This window comes from Nilaparvata lugens, chromosome X (genome assembly GCF_014356525.2).
Source record: "Nilaparvata lugens isolate BPH chromosome X, ASM1435652v1, whole genome shotgun sequence".
Lineage (NCBI taxonomy): Eukaryota > Metazoa > Arthropoda > Insecta > Hemiptera > Delphacidae > Nilaparvata > Nilaparvata lugens.
This window is the reverse complement of record NC_052518.1, coordinates 25837357-25861537: the sequence shown is the minus strand read 5'-3', so window position 1 is coordinate 25861537 and position 24181 is coordinate 25837357. Positions and strand designations below refer to the sequence as shown.

General features: G+C 34.3%; 1 protein-coding gene across 5 annotated transcripts in view; it reads right to left on the bottom strand.

Moving 5' to 3' along the window:
* Positions 1–1646: 1646 nt before the first annotated feature.
* LOC111051755 (RING finger protein 11) overlaps positions 1647–24181 on the bottom strand; it is a 41349-nt gene continuing 18814 nt past the window's right edge. The window contains exons 1-4 of one of the 5 annotated variants that reach the window (XM_039443080.1): positions 12397–14376; positions 8453–8575; positions 4890–5112; positions 1647–2061 (exon numbers count right to left, since the gene is read on the bottom strand). In XM_039443080.1, coding sequence (XP_039299014.1) covers positions 1958–2061; positions 4890–5112; positions 8453–8575; positions 12397–12480 — 534 coding nt within the window. In that variant the 5' untranslated portion in view covers positions 12481–14376 and the 3' untranslated portion in view covers positions 1647–1957. Of the gene's footprint in view, positions 2062–4889; positions 5113–7291; positions 7970–8452; positions 8579–9848; positions 11416–12396; positions 14379–24181 lie in introns of those variants that run through there. The other 4 variants (XM_039443082.1, XM_039443079.1, XM_039443081.1 and 1 more) reach the window with 4 other exon arrangements.

Below are 24181 nucleotides of genomic sequence, written 5' to 3'. Positions count from 1 at the left end.
AATACAAGTATTTGGGTCTTGCTCAGCTCTTATGCAGAGCTGATACTGTCATAAGAAGAGAATTTCAAAGGAAGACTGTGCAAAGACTTGAGAAGGTATGCAGAACAGGGCTTAGCTCTAGGAATAAAATATCTGCTATAAATACCTGGGCAGTCCCTGTGGCCATGTATACATTTGGCATAGTCAAGTGGACAGATACAGCTTTGCAAGAGTTTGACAGAAAGGTAAGAACAACTTTGACAAAGAATAGACTTCATCACCCCCGTAGCTCAATCCAGAGGCTCTACCTGCCTAGAAGTGTTGGTGGAAGAGGCCTCTTGAGTCTGGAGACTATGTGTCGTCAACAGGAAGACAGACTGCGGAAATACTTCCAGAATGCAAACAGTGGTCTGCTAAAGGCCGTTTGTCTGGTAGACAGGGAGTACAGCCCATTGCAGCTGGCACATGGAGTCCAACAGCTAACAGCCAGCACAGTAGAAGAGAGGCTGGAAGCGTGGAAGCAGAAAGAGCTGCATGGAAGATTTGCTGCAGCACTTCATTCTGATTGTGTTGACAGAAAAGAATCAATTGAATGGTTGCAGACTAGTGGAATATTCGGTGAGACTGAAGGTTTCATGTTTGCCATTCAGGACCAGGTAATCAGCACTAGAGCTTACAAAAGATATGTGATGGGACTCACAGTGGATAGTAGCTGTCGGCTCTGCAGGTAAGCCATAGAATCGATACAGCATATTTGTGGTGGCTGCTCTGTACTAGCTAATACAGAGTATTTGCAACGGCACAACAATATGGCCAAAGTGGTTCATCAGGCAATGGCGAAAAGATATGAGTTGATAGCGAGTGAGGTGCCCTATTACAAGTGTAAGCCAGAAATGGTCTTGAATGGTGAAAAGGGAAGACTTCTTTGGGATTGTTGTATGACAACTGACAGAGCAGTGGAGGCTAACAGGCCAGACATCGTCTTGTTTGACAGAAAGAATAAAGAGGCTTACATAATTGATGTGGCAGTGCCCCTTGATGAGAATCTTGTGAGTACCATTGCCGAAAAGAAAAGAAAATACCAGCCCCTGTCAGTTGAACTGAAAGATATGTATAAATTAAGGAAGGTGGTGATAATCCCTATAGTAGTGTCTGCCAATGGACTGGTCACAAAAGAATGGAGACAAGCAATGGAACAACTGCAGTTGGAGAAGTGGCATATGAGAATTATGCAGAAAGCAGCAGTCCTTGGTACAACTAATATTGTACGTGAGTTTCTAAGCCTCTGATCTGGAAAAGAGTGAATGAGTCTCTGCTTTGAATTGCAACTATTTTAGTCTTGAGATCAGAATTGATCTCCGGCTACTTAGTTATTAAGACAAAAAATATTTTTCAATAATAATAATTTTTATTCCCATTAAGATGTGTACAAAAGAACAAAAAACAATATTATATAAAATAATATTAATTACACTGTATGAATAGTTAAGTGATACAGAAGTAACATTATATTAGTAACATAAAATGGACTGCTAAAGTGAGATTCACATCAAACGGTCAGCATAGGTTGAATGGGAAGCATTGAGGTTATTTATAAGGAATGCTGACAGTTTCAGGTGAATCTCTTTATAAAACTTATCCATTCAATGTTACAAATGACATTTTAAATAGTTTTCAAATGTGATAGTAACGATGATGTATTCACTGCAGCCTTCACACTGAGGCGAGACGATTTTCACGCACCTCTCAGTCGATTGAGTGAATCACTTTCCATTCAAAGCTACATTTTAAGTTACAACATGGAAAATGATTCGAATACGAAGACAGTTATCAGTGAAATGGAAAAACTACTGCTCATTAAAGAGACATCATGAAATACATTTGCCAACAGTGCAACATTTACATATAAAAATGACCATAACATCACTATTGGTTATATGAAAAAGTGCTTAGTTGATAAATTCAAATGGATGAAAATTTAAGATAATAAATCCTGTATTACTGTATAATTCAATTGGATGGATATACTCACTGTTGCTTCCAATTTGTCTCCATTCGCCCATATGTCCAGAGTATCTCTCTCTGCAAATGAATTGAACGCATCAATAACATGTAGGCTATATCTGTATTTTTCGAATATTCAATATAGTCCAGGCAATGAATGCTCAAAAAAGGGTATAGAGGGAAAAGTTTGGAAGACAATTTTTGAACCTGCAGCTCTGTTTAGGGTAGTAGGGAGGTAAACATATCAAAAGTCCCCACCCCCACCCTCTGTGCTAAGTGGGTGGGGGTGGTTCAAAAGTACCATTTTTTAGATTCTCGCATAAAACTAAAAAACTATGTATCTTGAGGACTTGACTGTCATATAACAAATTAAAGCTTACACAATTACCTACAATATTCATATTACAACTTTTTTCATATCTCCTCTATTTTTCGAGATATCCGCTCTTGAAAAACATTCTTGAAAAAAACATGTTTGCCACCAATGTTTTTCAATTTTTGCTCTCATAACTTTTTAAAAATCGATGGAAAAAATCAATGCTGATAATTAACTTATAGAGCATCAAATTCTCTTCAATTTGATGTATAATTTCACACTTTTACGGATTTCCCTATACCTTTTGCAGCAGCTTTAGTGTTGAGTGTGAAATCTCCATTTTTGCAACAATAAACCAATTGACATAGGAATTTGGAGGGAATGTTTTAAACAAAATTTTTGACTTTGCAACTTTGTTGAGACTAGTTAGGATGAGAGCATATCAAAAGTCCCCATTCCTAACTCATGTGCTAAGGGGATGAGGGTGGTTTAAAAGTTGCATTTTGAGCGTTTTGCCTCCACGCTCATATTTCGAGAACAATGCGTTCAATCGACATAAATAACTATCCAAAAATTAAGTTTGATAAATTCTCTACACTTTTTGTTCACTGAAAGTTTGTGATATTCCCAACAGTTTCCGAGATATTCGCTCTTGAAGGTGTGTAATTGTTAAAATTACAGGTTTTTATCCAATGTTTTGCTCTTTCAGGGCTTATAACTCTCCTACAATGCATCATAAAAACTGATGACTATCGTAGGTCTGTAGTGCATTGAATTCTCTTCGAAATGATGTATTATTTCACTTTACCAAGTTTTCCTTCCATTGTTATAGCAGCTGCAATGTAGGGGTTGAAATTTTCATTGCTCCAACAAGTGTCAACTCAGTGGTTCCACACCTTCAACAGAGGGGATAGAGATGTGCACTTTAGCTATGTTCACCTACTTACTGGTCCAAATGAAGCTGTAATGTCAAAAATTGTGTCACAGACACCCCATTCAAATGCCATTGTCAACCGATCAATTGTTGCAGTAATGAAAATTTCACCCCCTACATTGAATTTGCTATAGCAATGAAAGGGAAACTTGGAATAATACATAATTTCAAAGAGAATTTAATGCTCTACAAACCTACAATAAGCATTAATTTTTACGATGCATTGTTAAAGAGTTATAAGCCCTGAAAGAGCAAAACATTGGATAAAAAACAGTTATTTTAACAATTACACACCTTCAAGAGCGAATATCTCGGAAACTGTTGGGAATACCACAAAATTTTACTGAACAAAAAGTGTAGAGAATTTATCAAACTTAGTTTTTGAATAGTTATTTATGTCGATTGAACGCATTGTTCTCAAGATATGAGCGTGGAGGCAAAACGCTCAAAATGCAACTTTTAAACCACCCTCATGCCCCTTAGCACATGAGTTAGGAATGGGGACTTTTGATATGTTCTCATCCTTACTAGTCTCAACAAAGCTGCAAAGTCAAAAATTTTGTTTAAAACATTCCCTCCAAAATCCTATGTCAATTGGTTTATTGTTGCAAAAATGGAGATTTCACACTCAACACTAAAGCTGCTGCAAAAGGTATAGGGAAATCCGTAAAAGTGTGAAATCATACATCAAATTAAAGAAAATTTGATGCTCTATAAGTTTATCATCAGCATTGGTTTTTCCCATCGATTTACAAAAAGTTATGAGAGCAAAAATAGAAAAACATTGGTGGCAAACAAGTTTTTTTTTCAAGAATGTCACCTTCAAGAGCGGATATCTCAAAAAATACAGAAGATATGGAAAAAGTTGTTGAATGAATATTGTAGGTATTATGTAAGCTTCAATTTGTTATATGACAGTCAAGTTCTCAAGATACATAGTTTTTGAGTTTTATGCGAGAAACTAAAAAATTGTACCTTTAAACCACCCCGCACCCCCTTAGCACAGAGGGTGGGGGTGGGGACTTTTGATATGTTTACCTCCTTACTATCGTACTCTAAACAGAACTGCGGGTTCAAAAATTGTCTTCCAAACTTTTCCCTCTATAAACTTTCCTTGACTGGACTAATATTGAACTCAAAGATACAATTGACAAGACATGACTATAAAGTAGTGCTGATATTTCTAGATTTGTGAATAAATTAGCTATGCATTAATCCTCCACCAACTATCAAAAAGGTGTATTCAAATCGCTGTAACAATACACGTACTTGTACAGAAAGTACTACTTTCTCCCCATACCCCATATGCTATATGTTCTATGCATAAAACCTATTCACCTAATAAAAGCATAAGTCTGGTGAAATGGCGTCTTCTGCAGTAGGTTGTTACAGATTTCAGGCTCCTATGTATTCAAACAGGCTTATTATACGGTATCAAATCTTATTCATTATTGGAAAATAGAAGTAAATAGTCTACAGCGTTTTCCTGAATCTCTATAGAAGATAGGTAACTAGGTACCCCAGTTTTTGTGGAAGATCATCTTATGCCTCAAAATTAAAACAATATCATGAATGGAAGTATTAATTGAACAAAAATTATACATACTTTTTTATGCCATATAGATAATTAGGAAAAATAGTTTACAGAAACCATACCTAGAACAACTCTGTAGGCATTTTGGGGTAGTTGCACTAGCCAAGTGCAGCAAGTTTTTGATAGTTGTTCAGTGAATTTTTCAAGGCTTTTACCATCGACAATCAGTGAGTACTCGTAGGAAAAGCCACCACTAGGTTCCACTCTTACAATGCATTTTGTTCTACCGATGTAAAAAACCTCATCACCGACCAATTTGAACATCCAATCTTTTCTATGAATCTCCTGAAAAGTGAAACCTTTCATTAAAAATCAAAATCATCGCGTACTTTTTCTGTTGAACGTTGAATATTTTTTTTTTTTGTTTGACAATAAATTGGAGTGAAAGACTACGCATTACTGAACCTCGTAAATAAATAATTACAAACTATTATTGCCTCACAAATCATAGTAAATCACGTTGAAACTACAAGGTGAAGAATACTTTCTATCTCCACAGCATAAAGTACTCACAATTACAGTACGCATTATTTTTATGAAACATAAAAAATAATTCTTGGAAAAAGCTCATAATATAATGAGACGATGGTATGCAATAATAGAATAGGCTTGAAGATTGGAATAAAATGGATAAAAGGTTTTACTGTAGATAAAACAGATTTTCAAGTACTTTTTAGGTCATTATATATTTGGATTTTTATTTTTCAAAATATCATAATTTTCCTTTTGAGGAATAATTTTAATTTTCCTTTATTACATATTCCTGATATTGGTGTTTAGATTAAAGGATTTTTTCCCAGTAATAATATGAATAAGATATTGCAGTTTTCAATTTTATAGTAAAATCTTAATAATATTGATTGAAGGATATACATTTAGGCCTAGTGCTATTAAGATTCTAAATGAAGTACTATAATACTAGATACCGTAGTCTTTGGAATATTGACCAGCACAATAAATTAAAATGAAACAAGAAATTGTGGCGCACAGTATTATTCAATATTAATAAGTTTCTGCATGATGTTCCTCATGTTTTTGTTCTCACAGCTGAACCTCAATTCAATTCAATTTCTTTATTCCAATACAAAAACAATGCACAATATAGAACAGAAAATAATTATGGAATAATTATTTCCCCGCATGGACTGTTGATCCGTGCGCGGGGAAATAGTACACAATCTATACAGGTAACACAAGTGCAAAAACTACAGTCAATAATATTTATATTGATTCAAGCTTAACCTATAAAAAAATATGTTAAATCCTGTAATGTATAAAATACAAACTGTATCAATGACGATTCACACAGCACAAGTACCCGACTCAGAATACTTCATCTTCTGGTGAGCTATTTGAACTGACGATTTAACAACATATTAAATAGAAAGTACAATATAAAAGCAGAATATAAATAATTAAAATAAATAAGAGAAACTCAGGTGAGGCATTAAGGGCTTGAAACACAAAATCACAAACTAGTGAGGTTTGTGGTTGAGCATGTGCCAATTGCTTCGTGTCACCTATATGGCGACTCCAGCAGCGCCGCGGCGGCCACCCGGCCGATTGAGCGAAGCCAAAAACCTACTCTCTTTTTGTAGGCGGCAGCACCAAGTTCTTCTGCATCTATGATTGTTTGTGGGAGGTTTCGATAAATCAAATGGGCAAGTAGAAAGGGATTACTGTTCAGTGACGTTAAGGTTGATCTGGGAAAGTTATATCCGTAATTTATTCGGTGTCTGGTTTGATAATCATGTTGTAAGTTTGTAAAGATATTGGTTTTATTTGTTTTTATAAATGTGAGGATGGATTTCAAGTAAAGCTGACGGATATCCAGGACCTGGAAATCGGAAAAGAGCTGGTCTGACGAGTATCTGACTGGTTTCTTTAGAATAATTTGTATAAGCGCTCTTTGCGTGACAGCCAGAGGCTCAAGCACAGCGGCCGAGGCACCGCCCCACGCTACTACACCATATTGAAGCAGCGACTGAACATACGCAAAATACACACTTCTGCACTGATCCGCAGCTAGCAACCATGCCAGCTGTGAGAAGGCATACAATTATTTCCTCAATTTCCGTTTAACATTGACAATGTGTGGGGACCAACTCATTTTGTGATCAATTGTTATTCCCAAGTAGCAATACTGCTCCACACGCTCAACCTCGTCACAGCCGCAGACAGCCGACCGCAGATCACCACAGGAGTGTATTGCAAGCCTTCTCAGCCCAGGATCGCCATCCTTTCTAAAGTATATGGGCAGAGACTTGGTTTTTCCGACATTCAAGGATAGGGTGTTCTGGTCAAACCACCTTTTAACTTTTAGTAGGTCTGAGGAGGCCTGTTCATAGACTTCGTCCCAAGAACTTCCAGACGACACTAAAACAGTGTCATCGGCGAATAACAATAGTTTCCCTTCAATATTTACTCTAGTTATGTTATTGATATAGATAGAGAATAGTAGAGAGCCTAGGGTACTACCCTGAACCACACCATACTCGATGCTTTTTGAGTCACTCTGTGTACCGTTGATGGACACAAACTGCGACCTGTTTTCCAAGTAACTAATGAACCAGTCCAGGGATTCAACGCCAGCGTGCTGGAGTTTCACTATCAACTTTTGTCTATCAATAGAATCGAATGCTTTTGCCAGGTCGAGGAATGTGACAATCACCCGTTTTTTGTTGCCTATTTCTCCACTTATGTATCTTATTAATTCAAAAAGCGCGTGGGAAGTACCCCTGTCTTTTCTGAAGCCAAATTGAGAATTGGAAATTATTTTCTCACGCTCAAAGTAATTTGTGAGTTGTATTTTGACGCATTTTTCAATATTTTTGATACCGTGCAAAGTATAGAAATTGGCCTGAAGTTTGAGGTAACATTCTTTTGTCCATACTTAAATATAGGAACAACTTGGGCAATTTTAAAAACATTCGGAAATCTACCTGTTGTAAAACTAAGATTAATTCATGTATAGCAGTGGTAACTGTAGTGTGTTAATGCTGTTTTTGATTAACTTGGTCGGTATTCCATCCCATCCTGGAGCCGAGCCGCCTCTCATACTGACCACTACCGCGATAAGCTCGTTGTGGGTGACGGGACAAAGAGCAAAGACAGCGTCCGTCGCATGGTCGGCGTCGTCCACCTGATTAATATATATGAATTGTTTATTAACGAGAAGACCAGAAGGGAAAAGAATTTTCTTCCTATTCTTCATCTTAATATTTAATCGCTCTCTACATACAGAGGTATGTGTAACGTTGGTTGGCTTTCAAATTCGCCAACTCTAAATGTAGTAGCAAATAATTATTGCGATCATACAAATTTATGTTCTCCTCGCTAAACACAACACACCAACTTCAAGAAGTTGGAACTGTACGGTGTGGAGTATATGCAGGTATCAAGACTTTTGTTTTCAAGTGTTGTGCATCTGCCATATACTTAATAAATAAATAACCTGTATGCAACGAATATTTTTATTCTAGTAGATACATCTTATTTTTACATTTCCAGACCTGATCATGTAAACATGTTTACAATATGCTGGTCATGTCATGTGTATGACAATAGTTGATTATTCGATTAAATGGAATGAAATAGTCATAATTTCATTAGCCTACTCTGTTACCTTGCCATCAAGCCGAAGTACTCTCTTGCCTGTAGTAGTACCATGTTCAAATTCCACTCTGTGAACCATGTCACTCATAGGAACATCCCAACAAGCAACCAGGTCTTCACTCATTCCTTTTCCCTGCTATAACAAACATACAATTGATTATTTCAAAATAAAAATATCTTTTCCAAATGCATAAATCATGTCAATGTGGACAAACATCCAAAAAGATGGCATTCTCAAATGAATGACACCATCCAAAATAGATTAATCTATGAGGAAGAAAATGGGTTGTGGAATTTATCACAAAATAAATTAGTTCAAAAATGCATCATAAATGGTTAATATGTCCTCATATAGCAGAGTACAGCATGATATCCTGTCACAAGATAAGCAAAAAACTATATATATATTTATATTCATAGACCGGAGGTCCTCCAATTCATGGATGTAATGAGATCCTTCAATTTATATAATGTACACTCCCTTCCTACAAGGGGAAGAGCAAGCCTGGACAATGTGTTTACATGTATTAAACCTGAGTTTACTGAATATGAATTGTATGAACAGGACCTTATATCTGACCATGCAGATATTTTTGTTAATTTTTCAATAGGAGTTACCAATAGTACAAAGAATGACAAGGAAACAGAATTCCGCAAAAAGCGTCTTATCTCGTCTGTTAGACTAAATAATTATAATAGGTGTCTATCTAATTACGACTGCTGGTCGAATATTTTCAATGTCTGTGACACAAATACTGTGATATCTACGTTTATAAATGTTTTAACGTTTTACCTGAATGTTCATTGTCCTCTAATTGACGATAAACTCAGGCCCAAATCTAGTCAAAAAAATTGGTTCACGCCTGAACTGAAGCTAATGAGGGAACGTCTAATGATGTATTATAGTATCTGGAAGATAAGCAATACTGGGAATGCAAAGGCTGACTTCAAAAACTATAAGAAGCTGTACAATACAGCTATAGATCAAGCAAAAATTGCAGCAAATGATAACATTATCAGCAAATTAGCTAATAGATGTAGAACAGCCTGGAGAATTGTTAAAAAAGAGACAGGGCAAAACATGGCGCATCCAAAAGTTAATCTCTCACCAGAAACGCTGAATGATTACTTTATTAATGTCCCAAATAATGCAGCCAAAAAGCAAAACTCCTCTCCACTCACCTATTCTGATTTTTTAAAAAATATAAATTTACTGAGGGTATTAATAGACAAATGCTTAACTTTTCATGGAAAGTGGTAGATCCAGATACTATTAGATCGATTGTAAGTAGTTTAAGTGCATCAAAAAGTGAAGATTGTTTTGGTATGTCCATTTTTTTACTAAAAAATATTATTGAATCTATATTGGCTCCCTTAACAGTGATAATAAATTTAGTTTTGCTTACTGGAAAATTTCCCGATTGTTTAAAGCTCTCATTACTCAGTCCGATTTTCAAAAAAGGTGATCGTGAATTACCTGAAAACTACAGGCCAATAGCAATTGTTACAATAATTAGCAAGATAAGAGACTTGTATTTTCCATCAATTGTATGACTATTTCACAATCAACAAACTGTTAAATGTCAACCAATTTGGGTTCAGGCCTAACTGTTCAACCACAATGGCGGTTGAAAAAATAGTAAATTACATCCTTGATGGTTTTGAGAAGAGGATGGTTGTAGGAGGTGAAATGTTGGACCTGAGTAAAGCGTTTGCTTTTGTTTCACATGACATTCTTTGCAGGAAGCTTGAACACTATGGAATCAGAAACAGTGAACTAGAATTAATAGAAAGTTACCTTGGAGATGGATACCACATTGTTAAGCTCAATAATAATTGTAAATCCAAACCGAAGAAAGTATTGGCTGGAGTACCTCAAGGTTCAGTCCTTGGGCCCTTTTTATTCTTAGTTTTTATCAATGATTTTAATGTAAATGTACCCAGCTTTTCTGTGCTTTATGCTGATGACACTTCATTTTGGATTCGAATGTAAATGTAGATAGTGTGTTAGACAGCCTTGTTTTGTCAATGGACCGTAGTAAAGAGTGGTACGGAGCAAATTGCATGACACTTAATGTGGGTAAAACAGAGAATATAATTTTCACTCTTCGTAACAATTTAAATATTGAACACCAGCCGTACCTAAAGCCAGTGAAATTATTAGGAATCATGCTGGATAGCAAGCTGACCTGGACTAGTCATGCAGAATATTTATGTAAAAAGTTGGCCAGAGTCATGTTTCTTTTAAGGAAATTGAAATGTAACGTTAGTAAGGAAGTCTTGATTCTTACCTATTATGGTCTTTTTCACTCTCAACTTAATTATGGACTTCGACTGTGGGGTTGTGAGATGAAAAAAGTATTCTGATGGCAGAAAAAAGCTATTCGTTGCATAGTTGGCCTGAAGAGTGATGAAACTTGGAAAAATATCTTTATTGAACTGAATATTATGACTCTTCCATCTATGTACATTTACTGTAACCTAATTTATGTTAAAAAAAATATAAATGATTTCAAACAACACTATCATCAGCATGCACATCTAACTAGACACAGGGATAACATAGTTACGCCATATATTAGACTAAGCAAATCATTAAAAAGCCATAGGTATCAGCAATATTTATTGTTTAACAAATTGCCGCGCACAATCAGGATCCTGCCAACAAAAAAATTCATCCCAGCAATATCCTATTGGCTGAAGCAAAGTGCTTTTTACTCTACTGAAGAGTATCAATCTTACTGACATAAATAACTGGACTGGTAATTGATTTTTAATCTTAATTTTTGTAATATGTTTGACTGGGTCGCGCGTTGCGCCCTCACAAAATGACAAAGCCTATTGTATAATATTATGTACTTATTGGTCAATAGAGATTCTTTTCTTATTCTTCTTATTCTTAAAAAAACTATATATTTATATTCATATTCCTACTTCAGACTAATAATGTATTCCTAATGAATTTCATTGTTTATTTTTTTAATAGTTCAGATCATCTATATTCCTCGTCACTACTCTTGTTTTCGAATCATATTATTTCTTGTACATAATGTACATAATTGGTATCGCATATTTTAGTGTCAATGTTATAATATTGAGTTTAGTCTCAATTAAACGGTTTTTTACAAATCTTCAAGGTCAAGCATATTAGATTTTTCTCAGAAGTATTTTGGAAAATTTGCTACCAAACTGCAACCCAAGAGATTCACAAAAATAAAAAAATCCAGTATTGATTTAAAATATAAGTGTATTACTCAAATTAATATGAAAAGTATAAATTGGTCTGTAATATAAAGTTTTTCACGTAACAGTATTTTTATTACTCTTGAATAATCTATAATAATTATTAATATTTGATTTAATTATAATTCAATATAAACGAGTTATTGGTTTGATTGAAGATCATGTATTGAATGTTCCCACAAATACCAATCACCAGTATCGTTTTCAGACTTTTAACAGATAGAATAGAAAGATTTTTTCAAATATTGTATAAATGACAATGTTATTAAGAGGAATTAGAGTAGAGAGATAAACGACTTCCCAAGTATTTTGACAAAAGCTGAATTGAAGAATTCAAGAACTGGTGCAGTAGTCATCCTTATACGGTAATAATTTAGATAAAATATGGATTTAAAATGTCATAGATAGTAGACTATGAATATATTATTTCATTAATGATTCTAGAATTAGGCTACTGTATTGATTTAAGTATGTATCTAGTAATTTTCTAGTTCAATATTGAATGTGAGAAATCATTTTTTCATTGACATTAAACACATAGAAATTCTGCTGATATTTAGCGGAACGTGTGATTTGGGATGTAATCTTGATCCAGTACAGACAAAACAGAGGGAGGAGGTTTCAACATAATGAAGTGACACTTATTGAATTGTTAGGTTGAACGAAATTAAATATAGTAAATAATGTATAATGACGATGGAAATTACTTACTTGTTGAGTTGAATAGTTAGGATCGTTGATAAGTCGAATAGTTGTACTGGCGAATGGCCTAGCTACAAAAGGGCCAAGCAACATTATTCTGAGAAATGTCACATGAAAATGAATAATTTTTGTTGTACGGTTGGCATGGAAACCAACATGGTGTTGCCTGGACTACAACAGCAATAACAAACAATCTATAACTCAGCTCTCTATGGTTCGCCCATTGATCAACGATCAACGTCAGTATGGAGTTATTCGAAGCGTCTTTATAAATAATGTAAAAAGGACAAATCAACACTTTTCCAATCACACAGCCAATTTGGTTTCTCACGAGAGTCATTTATTCCTTTTGGTTTATTAATGCATTCACTTATTATCGATTGCTACGATTGAATACTATATCGCTGTAAAATTGTCCATTAATTTTCACGGTCCATTGAGAAGAGTGACTGTGACTGTTTTGTCCAACATAAAGGCATATCAAACAACAATTCAAACAAATATTCTAACAAATCAGAGCAATTAATAAAGTGAAAAAGAAATCAGTTGGAATTTACACTATTTAAAAAATAAATAATAATGATCAATAATAGTATGTTTTCCATAACTTTACAATTCATGAAACATACTATATTACTAGTAGATCTGAGAACAGTAGACCTAACTCATGATTATAACTTTCAAATTAATGAGAAGGACCATTAAGAAAGTACAGTATATTGTGAAGATTTAGCCATGTCATCTATTATTTTTTCCATTGAAAGTGCTAGAGACATTGTTTACAGGGACATCGGACTTATAAATGTCTCTCAAGGAGAGACAAGGAGGACCTTTTCATCGGCCCCATATTTACAATATTAACATATATGTTACAACTTTTCTAATAATTAATTATAAGAAATTGGTCAACTGACGGAAAAATGGAATATGCAGTAGGCAATTTAGACGATGAATCGCCTCACATACGATAGTGGAATGGAAAATGATTCCAAATAAGCTAAATAAGATGGGTTTGTTGGTGAGAATGACAGGAGGTTGCTAATGTTGTTTTTCATGATAAGTGGATTTAATGTTAAGGCTTGTTATGCTGTGCAGAATGTTAATGCTCACAACTCGGTTTCCGATCTCATACTAAGGTAGATAATATGGTAGAAATAAGGTGTAAGATAATAAAAGGATACTTTTATTATACTTTATAATAAAACTTACTCAGCTGCGCCTGGCATCGGATAGGGGTATGTATTTGTTCAGAGATAGAGGAACATAGATAGGCTCTTCCAAGAATTGTCCTATATGTAATTACACAGAGTTGGAAACTCTGGAGCATTTTATGATGCACTGTCCTATGTACAGATGCTGTAGAAATGAATGAATAGTGTGACAACAAACCCCACTCACTAAAGCTACTATACAGTATTTGTATTCTCACTGCCTGGTTTTCCAGTGCATATGTCACGTAAAAAAATAGATTGATACCATTCATTCAATACAGCTCATTTTAGAGCGGCACGATTTCTACTCTAAAAAATGAGAGCCAATTTATTTACTTATATTTAGTGTGGGCAAGATTTACTCTTAACGTATTGTGTAAATCCAAGGATCTTTCATTTTGAAAGGAGTAAAAATTGCTGTATCTTCAAAGATAACGGCTCTAGATACCAAAAACTAGCTTTCTCGATGAAGGTTGGTCTGCGGTTTTTCAAATTACAAAAAGACCGGAGATCAAAAATCGTTACACATACGTATCTGCGCCTTGTTTCAAAGAACTTGTACACCAAATTTCAACCGAATCGGACAATAACTGCGACTGTAACTGCGGTAAAAACAAATAAACAGACAAAAGCTGATTGAGTCCAAACTAAGACATCAGCTTCGCTTCCGTCAATTAATAACTAGTAGTTCTGTGAACAGTAGACCTCGCGCTCAGTAAGTTACATTGACCTGTTGTTATGTTTTCTCAAAAATTAATAAATAATTTATCAATTTATAATGTCTAGAAAAAAACCTAAATAAACATAGAGCTTTCAGTCTGATCGTACCGTGACGTGTCGTCCCGGAATGTGAGTGTGAGCGCTGTTATCAGGTCTGGCTGCAACTGTCTACAACGTTGGTGGAAAGATACATTTTAGAAATGTTCGATGTTTTTGAACGGGTAGTATTATAGTCCACTAAACAGCTGATTTATGATGAATAATTCCATAGTATGATTTTTACTCCGATATTGGCGTATGAAGGAGGCTCCTTTTTCCTTTTATATTATCCTTGAAATGCAAAATTTCCAAAAACCTTGTATATGCGTCGACGCGCAATTTAAAAAGGAACATACCTGTCAAATTTCATCAAAATCTATTACCACATTTCGCCGTAAATGCACAACATATAAACATTAAGAGAAATGCCAAACCTCACTTCGCTCGGTCAACTAAAATAGTTGTTGATTTATTAGTTGATCGATTTCATGATTATAAAAATTGTCCACAACTAAAATAGTTTGAGTTATCTGTATCATAGATAATAATAGTTATTTATGTATTGATATTAAAGATTTTTTTATAATAATTTATCCAATTAATTTGATAAATCAATTTAATAATAATAAGATGATTCAATTTAATGATTCTATATAGTAATAATAATAATTTTACAATGATATATTATTAGAATAAGATAAAACAATAAGTATCATCTGCAAAAATATCTGCTCGGAACGAGATTTGAACCTGGGTCTAACAGTGTATCAAACTACGCTCTAACCGTCTTGGACACCATGCCATCCTAACAGTGAATGCGAAAAAGTAGGAACATGAACATGAAATTCTGTATCTTCAAAGACAGGAAAAGTGACTTTTTTTAGGTTAGTTTACGGTTTTTTAAATATTACAAAAAACCGGAGGTCTTACCAAAAATCGTTACACATAAGTTTCTGCGCCTTGTTTCAAAGAACTTGCATACCAAATCGGACAATAACTGCGACTGTAACTGCGGTACAAACAAACAAACAAACAGACAAAAGCCGATTGAGTCGAAACTAAGACCTCAGCTTCGCTTCGGTCAATTACTAGTAGTTCTGCGAACAGTAGACCTCGCTCATGAATACAAATTTCAATCTAATGAGAAGGGCCAGTACAGTAAGTACTGTGAGTATTGTGAAGATTCATTACAGTAAGTACTGTGAGTATTGTGAAGATTCAGTACAGTAAGTACAGTAAGTACAGTAAGTATTGTGAAGATTTAGCCATGTCATCTATTATTTTCTCCATTGAAAGTGCTAGAGACACTGGACTTATCAAGGAGTACCTTTATATCAAATACATACCTTTTAAATGAAAAAGACTAAGAAATTGTCAAAAAACCACAGATTTATTGATACTCAGAAAGACTGGTTTCGGTCATTATCAGAGTTTATCAGAGATTGGCAATGGTGTAATTACCGAAACCGGTATTTGTAAGTATCAATAAATCTGTGGTTTTTTGACAATTTCTTGGTCTTTTTAATTTAATGCTAATAATTAGCACAATATCAACTTCTCAACTACACAAGAAGGGAAAAATTTACCTTTATACCTTTACATACAAATTTTTCTCTAAAACTGCAGTATTAGACTCCAATACAATAAAGATTTTTTTAAAATAATTTATCCAATTAATTTGTTAAATCAATTTAATAATAATAATAATAAGATGATTCAATTCTATCTAATCATAATAATTTATTTTATAATGATATATTATTAGAATAAGATAAAACAATATTAGTATTATCTGCAAAAAAATAACTGGCAGGAACGAGAATTGAACCTGGGTCCCACAGTGTGACAGACCATGGTCTAACCGACTCGACCACCATGTGCTCGTAACAATAGATGCGAAAAAGTATGAAAATGAAGTGCTGTATCTTCAAAGACACAAATCCTTTCTGGATTGAGGTTAGTTCGCAGTTTTTTAAATATTACAAAAAAAACCAGAGGTTTTATCAAAATTCGTTACACATACGTTTCTGCGCCTTGTTTCAAAGAACTTGCATACCAAATTTCATCCAAATTGGACAATAACTGCGGTACAAACAGACGAACAAACAAACAAACAGACGAAAGCCGATCAAGTCGAAACTAAGACCTCAGCTTCGCTTCGGTCAATTATTTAGTTTTGAAATAGTCTAAATTCCAACTGATTTCTGTTTCACTTCATTAATTGCTCTGCTTTGTTAGGATTTCTTTTGTTATAACCAAATATTTTTCTTCTTCTTCTCTTCTTTTTCTTGACCCCCTCTGCCGTTACAGCGTAGGGGTACCAGCCTCGGTCCATCTCCTCCATGCAGTCTTATCCTCAGCCATTCTTCTCATATCTCTCATTGTCTTGCCTCTCTCCCTCCCCAATTCCTCCAGAGAGCCTTCCCAGTTCATCCTAGGTCTACCTCTCCGTCTCTTTCCTTCCCTCCTAGCCTCCACCACTTCCTTTACTGGGCGACATTCTTGCATTCTAGTGAGGTGTCCAAACCATTTGAGTTGCCTTTCTTTTATGTCTTCCATCAGTGCTCTTCTTCCCCACTTCTCCTCTCACTCTCTCATTTCGCCATCTATCGTGTCTTGTCTTTCCTATTGCTCTTCTGTGGTACCTCATTTCTGCTGCAGTAACCTTACTCCAGTGTTTCTTGAGGGTTACCCAGCTTTCACTGCCATAAATGAGAGTTGGAGCAAACACACAATTAAATATTATTTTCTTTGTCGTCGTATTTAAACTCTCTTTTGCCAACCACGGTGCTGTTCAGCTGGAAATATACATTCATTGCTTTTTTCACTCTGTTTGCAATTTCTCTATCTAGTTTTCCATCTGCACAGATAATTGCTCCCAGATACTCGTACTGGTCTACCTCATCCAGGGCCTTTCCTTTGCATGTTATTCCACAGCTATCTCTCTCTCCCACCGCTACCCTCATAATCTTGCTTTTGCTCGTATTCACCTCCATTGATCTTCTTGACAAAACCTTTTCCCATACGTCAACTGTCTTCTGGAGTTTCCTTGCACTGTCTTCCATCAGAACAATATCATCTGCGAATACCAAGGCCTGCAAGTATACTGGTCTAAGATTTTTATGACCCACTTTCATTTTGGGGGTGTTTCTTTTGCAATACTTTAGTATACTGTTCATAAAGATTATAAAGAGCAGGGGGCTGAGGCTATCTCCTTGTTTCATACCCTTTCTCATATCAAATTCCTGAGATACCTCCCCATCTATCCTTACCACTCCAACCGTTTTCCTATACAACGTTTGCACTGCTCTTATCAATCTGTCGCTGACTTCCAACTCTCTCATGGCACTCCATATTACCAAAAATTTTTAAATAACTTTTTTTAATAAGCTTTTTAAATAACTGAATAACTTGCATAAGATAGTTCAAATAATTTTCTAGTTATTATATAAATAAATGTTTATTACTTTCCTTGCCCTAATACCATAGGTAAGGAAAGTATTGCTTTCCAAAAAAATTAAGGTACCCTAATTTCAAGTTTTCTATACGTTTCAAGGTCACCTGAGTCCAAAAACATGATTTTTGGGTGTTGGTCTGTGTGTGTGTGTATGTCTGTAAACACGATAACTTCATTCCTAATCAACCGATTGACTTGAAATTTTAAACTTATACCATGAGGATCCGACAATAAGAAATTCAATGTAATTGAATTCAAAATGGCGGATAATTACTAAAAAACCACGTTTTTCACGGTTTTCTTGAAAACGGCTCTAACGATTTTCTTCAAATTTATACCATGGATAGCTAGCTATTTATAAGCCCTATCAACTGACATGAGTCTCATTTCTGGGGAAATTTCAGGAGCTCCGTAATATTCTTGAGAAAAATGGCGGCGATAATCACTAAAAAACCATGTTTTCCACGGTTTTCTCGAAAACGGCTCTAACGATTTTCTTCAAATTTATACCATGGATAGACATTCATAAGCACTATCAACTGACATGAGTCTCATTTCTGGGAAAATTGCAGGAGCTCCGTAATATTCTTGAGAAAAAATTGAGGATAATTACTAAAAAACCATGTTTTTACGATTTTCTCAAAAATGACGACCGATTTTTTCAAATTCATACCCTGTATAGTTATTTATCAGCTCTATCAACTGGCATGAGTCTCCTTCCTGGGAAACTAATGGGGGTCCACCCCATCCTTGAGAAATGGACTTTGTAACCTCCTTCTCGTGCATGAGGTAGGTAGGTAGAGCAGTTTATAAAAATAACACATAATCGAGATATTTCATCTCTAGAACAGCTGTTTTGACGACTTTAGAAAAAATCATCGAATTTCACAATTTACACAGAGGAAAAATTACTCTGAAAACAATTTACACATATACAGTAGTCTGATCTTAGTTTCAAATATGTTGCCGCCAATCCCATTGTGTAATTCCCCTAAATTATTCTCGTTTAAGAATAGGGCTTGCAGTTCAATGAGCAACGAAAGTTGTGTGCTGAGTGTACCACACCAGATTTTTTTTAGTGTGGAATACGAGATTACTAAAAAAAGTGGGAACCAAAAATAAGAATTTCATTAGAGTGTAGGTATTTCAATTAATTTGCCAATATTAATTTTTTGAAATTTGTATACCAAAAATAATTTATGGTAATAATAACAATTATTGTTATGGATATGCAAAATTAGTCGTATCTTCGACGTTGATTCGTTAAAACTCAAGTTCTGTGACAATGAAACTTTTAAAGTTGAAGATATAACTTAACATAATAAATTTGGTTTAATTTCATTTTTTTTCACTAATACTCTTATTGGAATGAATACAATAGACAAATATTAGTATTGAATATCTATGCTATAAATCTGATATCTGTAAATCAAATCTGATTTCTAGATATCGATTGAAAATATATGAAGCAGTTCAACAACTTCATTGTAATATAAAACAGTAATTGTAGAAAGTAGATATAGTCATTGAAATTGTTATTTGTATACATTTACCTGCTATATCATCACCAACAAATAATAATAAGATTCAGATATTGATAATAAGATCAACTAAAAAATCATCCTATATTGAGTTGAAGTGGAAACTAACAGTCACTCAAAATATAATCAACTTACCGGGGATAAACTGAAAACAATTGAGTACTATTTTCAAAAACTTTATTACAAACAAATCATATAACATCCATTTAAATTTCTTGAGAATGATGGTTATTAATTGATACAAAATACTATTGTAGATGTAATTCATTACTATTTAAACCACCTTAAAATAAACTAAATTGTAATTTTAAAAATTCAACTAACAAACACTCTTATTTGAATAATTCGCATAGTTTGAGTAAGCAAGCACTAGAGTTAGAATGGGGGAACAAATGAAGAATGAATAAGTAAAAAAATATTGCAACGATTCATAATTTTTTATAGCAATTTTTAAAGGCAAAATAATAATTTCTTTGATTGCATTCATAAATGGAAATACTCAATGATATCACAACAGTTGAGCTAATACAGAAGATACGGCAATTGAGAAGTTGATTTTCTAAGACTTTCATAGATGGAGGATTAAAAAGCTGTTTTAGAAAACAATTTGATTTGTAATTATTGAAATGAATTCTTCTGAAGTGACTAATTAGAAAAGTTTAGGATTTGACTGATGAATTATAGAAAGCAATTTGAAGTAGTAATTGGCAAAGTTACATTCTAAAGAAACCGTTCGCAAAAGTTGGATTACTCTTTTTATTTCGACAATATTGGGTTTATAGAATAGGACAAATTTTTGTAATTATCATAAGAATTGTTTACATAACCTCATTTAGACTGTGTTATCAAAATTAGGGAAAGAGAGTTTTGGGTTGTACTGTTAATGCTCTCCCAATCATTCATTTTATTTTGTGATTGTGTACGCTAAAATGAATGGAATGAAATAGAGTAATGATTTTACATTGGAATGAGCAATTTATAAACGATTCTTCTAACCTACCACCATAGAATTTTCATTGACACCCTTACAATTAATACAGTATTATTAATAAAAAAAATATTACAGAATGGAAAATATGGGAATATATTTTGATTCCTCACTGGAAAGTTAAATTGACGTTTCACTAAAAAAATAAAGAATACACAATTTTATGAATTATTTCAAAAATAATATCTTTCCGTGAACTATTTTTTTCGCTGAGGATGAGGCCTGTATAAGACTTAGGGTAATGGGAGGGATTATGATGAAAGATAGATGAAGGTACTGATTGGGGGAGGTGTATGGGCCAGCGGTTATGAAGATAATTTATTTTCACCACACTGCTCAGAAAGCAGCTGTTTTCCAGTCCCTACATAGATCTGAAAGATCTTGTTTGCATACGACTCTCGTCTGACGTCAGAAAAGGGTTTCTTTCCGGCCTAGACCGGAAAACGTACTCTTTCTAGCCGCTAACATGGAAGTCCGTAGTTAATAAGTCATCCGCTAGATCGGACGAGTGTCAACATTCTTCATCTGAAGTTGCAATTATTTCAGTTCGAGTTTCGAATCAAACTAATTCAGCATTCGCTTCGCAAACATTTTTATTCAATTATTTATTGTTGATTAGCGCATTCCGAATTTTCAAAAATGATTGAAGATGACAACGCCCATGATATTCCAAGTGAAATTTTAAAAGAATCTGAAATCCTGACTGCAAATCTTCTACCACTAAAATCAAGAGATAGGTATGATAACTTAACGAGTATTCTTTCTTTATTTTGTCAGCAATACCTGTAGTGCGGCAAAAAATATCGTTCGCACCATGGGCAAAAATGTTTTTCCAGCTCTCAATCTTTTCTAGGCCTACGGCCTCGGACTTGAAAACCGATTTCGAGCCGGAAAAATCTCATTTTCTGCTCCAGGTGCGAAATATACTATTACTGCACGTCACCCATCAAAGAGCAGTACCGAGACTCACAACTCAACTTTTCGATATCTCAGCAACCACACTGTGTTGATGCAGCATATACATTTATAAATATAAATCAATTTGAATTCAATCAATGTTATGACAAAGAGAGTAGTATGATAATAAATATTGTAAATTATTAATGGCGACCGATTTAAGAGGTAAAGACATACCTTAAATTTCAATATTTCAGGTAAAAATGTCAAAATGAGCATTTCGGTGATTTTAAAAAAGGTCTATTCATTTGATATGAACCCAGTGGAGGATGTGGATTAGAGTCAAGGTAAAGAGTAATCCAAGGACAGTAAATTGAAGTAAATTAAAAAGTCCCAAATGGAAAATGAGGGGTTGTAGATGAACTGTCCGCTGTCTAAGAAATGTGTCATTAGAAAGCAACTGATTTCCATTTATAAAAATTATTATTTGTTCAATCTAATACTGATTCCAGTTCGTTTTACCCAACAAGACAACTACAGTGATTTTCGCTTACGTTCGATACAAGGAGTCAATCAATTACAATATCGTCTATTATAAATTTAAAATTGAATATTGTCATTAAAATTATTATTCTTTGGATTTAATCATCATGCAGTTTATTTATTTTTTCACATATACTTTCTAGCAACAAATGACTGACTTCTCAATCCCAAATTCAAGCTTATTTTTATTTTTTATCAGGTTAACAAGTATTGCAAAATTACAAATTTTTGCGGGGCCGTTTCTAGAGTGAGGCGACTGAGGGGCAGTTATGTACGAAAAAAAATATGTTTTCCAAGTTGAATTTTATTAATCCATTGGAACTTTACAATAGAAGCCATCAGTTTGTTCAGCCGTGTAAGTAGTATGAAATTTTCCAACAATTTAGTACTTGACAATGCAAAAAACTTGAAGGCTCTCATAGTATTTTATAATAGGCTACTATCAATTCCGGGCGTAGTTTGGGGGATTTTGCAAACGCCTATTATCACACAATCCCTCATCTTGACCTTTGAACAAAACTCATAACAGCTATTTTGGTAGTGACTTTAACGAAAAAGCCAAAGGATACACTAAATGAAATATCACCAAATCTGGACGCAGTTTTAGTTTTCCTTGTTCTAAACACCTGTAATCAAACACACTCTCTGTAGAGCTCAATTCAATTCATTTCCATAAAAAAAATACATAAATAAAACATTTACATTACAATTCAATAATAGATATTTTCAGGAAATAAATATTCCCCCACATAGACTATTGGTCCGTGTGTGGCTGAAGATGTTAATCCGATCTGATCAGTTTCGATCGAAATTTCAAAATGAATCTTTCTCGAAAACTCGCTTTGGAAACGCAGAAATCATACATTGATATACTGTAATCGAAATTTAAAAAGAAAGGGTTAGGGCGACGAATGAGTCTTGCCTTAGGCGCCTAAATACTAGAAGACGGCCCTGCATGTTTTTTTGAATTTTCAAATCGTTTAATACAAATAGATATCGAACAAATACACAGCAAACTCAATTGACTTAAATAATACAGATAGCGCCACCAATACATCCAGCACCTTGAAAATGTTTGTACTAGCTATTATTCAAATTCATTCAATAGACTGACTTTTGGACTGAATTTGGAGACTGACAACATATCACACAGTAAGTAATATCAGCTATTGCATAGAGAACACACAAACAGTAGTACACTGAACTTTCCAAACACCACTTATTCTATAAATTATTTCAAATACATAAACAATATTGGTCTGACACATTCTAATAACATTTCAGGTAGCAGATGTATTTCAAATTAGAATTATATCACAATTATTAATGGATCTCAATCATAATTTGTTTCAAATTTTTATTACTATCTAGTCTAAAAAGACTAATGAGCAATTTTTTCTCATATAATAATGGGTTAAATATTACTAAGATAGGTAGTTCTCAACAGGACTACTAATTCTAGCAACTAACTTGAAATTTGCAAATCATAAATGGAATAATTTGTTGTTCTTCACCAATGGGCTGATTAAGATAAATAAGTTCTCAGTTACAATAGTTCGTCTCAAAATTTATAAATTCTAGTACTTTTTTTTAATCATATAAGTTGTAACAGTTAGGCATATTGAGATGCGACGCAAGTCTGTTAGACAAGTTAATATCATAATTATCATTATGATGATAATTTTCAAATAGAGACGAGGCTGGCACGTGTTACCCAACATGAAGTTGATAATAATATAAGTTAGTACTGAATGCGCCGAACATATGTAGCTGTTTTGTGGGTGAAATATTTTCTGTTGGACTTATTTCTTCTATCTTATATGATCATGGTTACATAAAACTTCAGAACGGATTACTGTTCTGGGGCACGACACTGAAAATTATCAGAGTATTCAGGGTGCAAAAAAGGTAATGCTAAAAATTCGCCTGGAACTCCATGTAGAAAACTATTCCGAGCAACAGGGACGCTCACACTACCTTGTCTGTATATTCTGGAGTCTGTAGCATTTGGTTTCAAGCACGCATCGACGTGAACAAGAGGTGCTGACCTACACAATTATAACATGTGCTCAAGGAACAACTATAGAATACAGCAACATAGGACATCGTTCTACGAGAAAAATCCAATCCATATGAGCCAAAAAATTATCAACTCCCTGCCACACCACCTTAGGGATATTGACAATGGAGTGCAGCTCAAGAAAAAATTGAAGGACTGGCTTGCTGATAGGTGTTAGGTGTTTTTATGACATAAATGGCTTTTGTTGTGATTTCTTGTTTTATAATGTGACGATTGCCAGACAATTCTATTTTTGTACATGCAATGAGAAATAAATTCAAATTGTGCTATTCCTTCTGTGTGTTCCTATCATATGTGTAAAATCATGATCATAATATG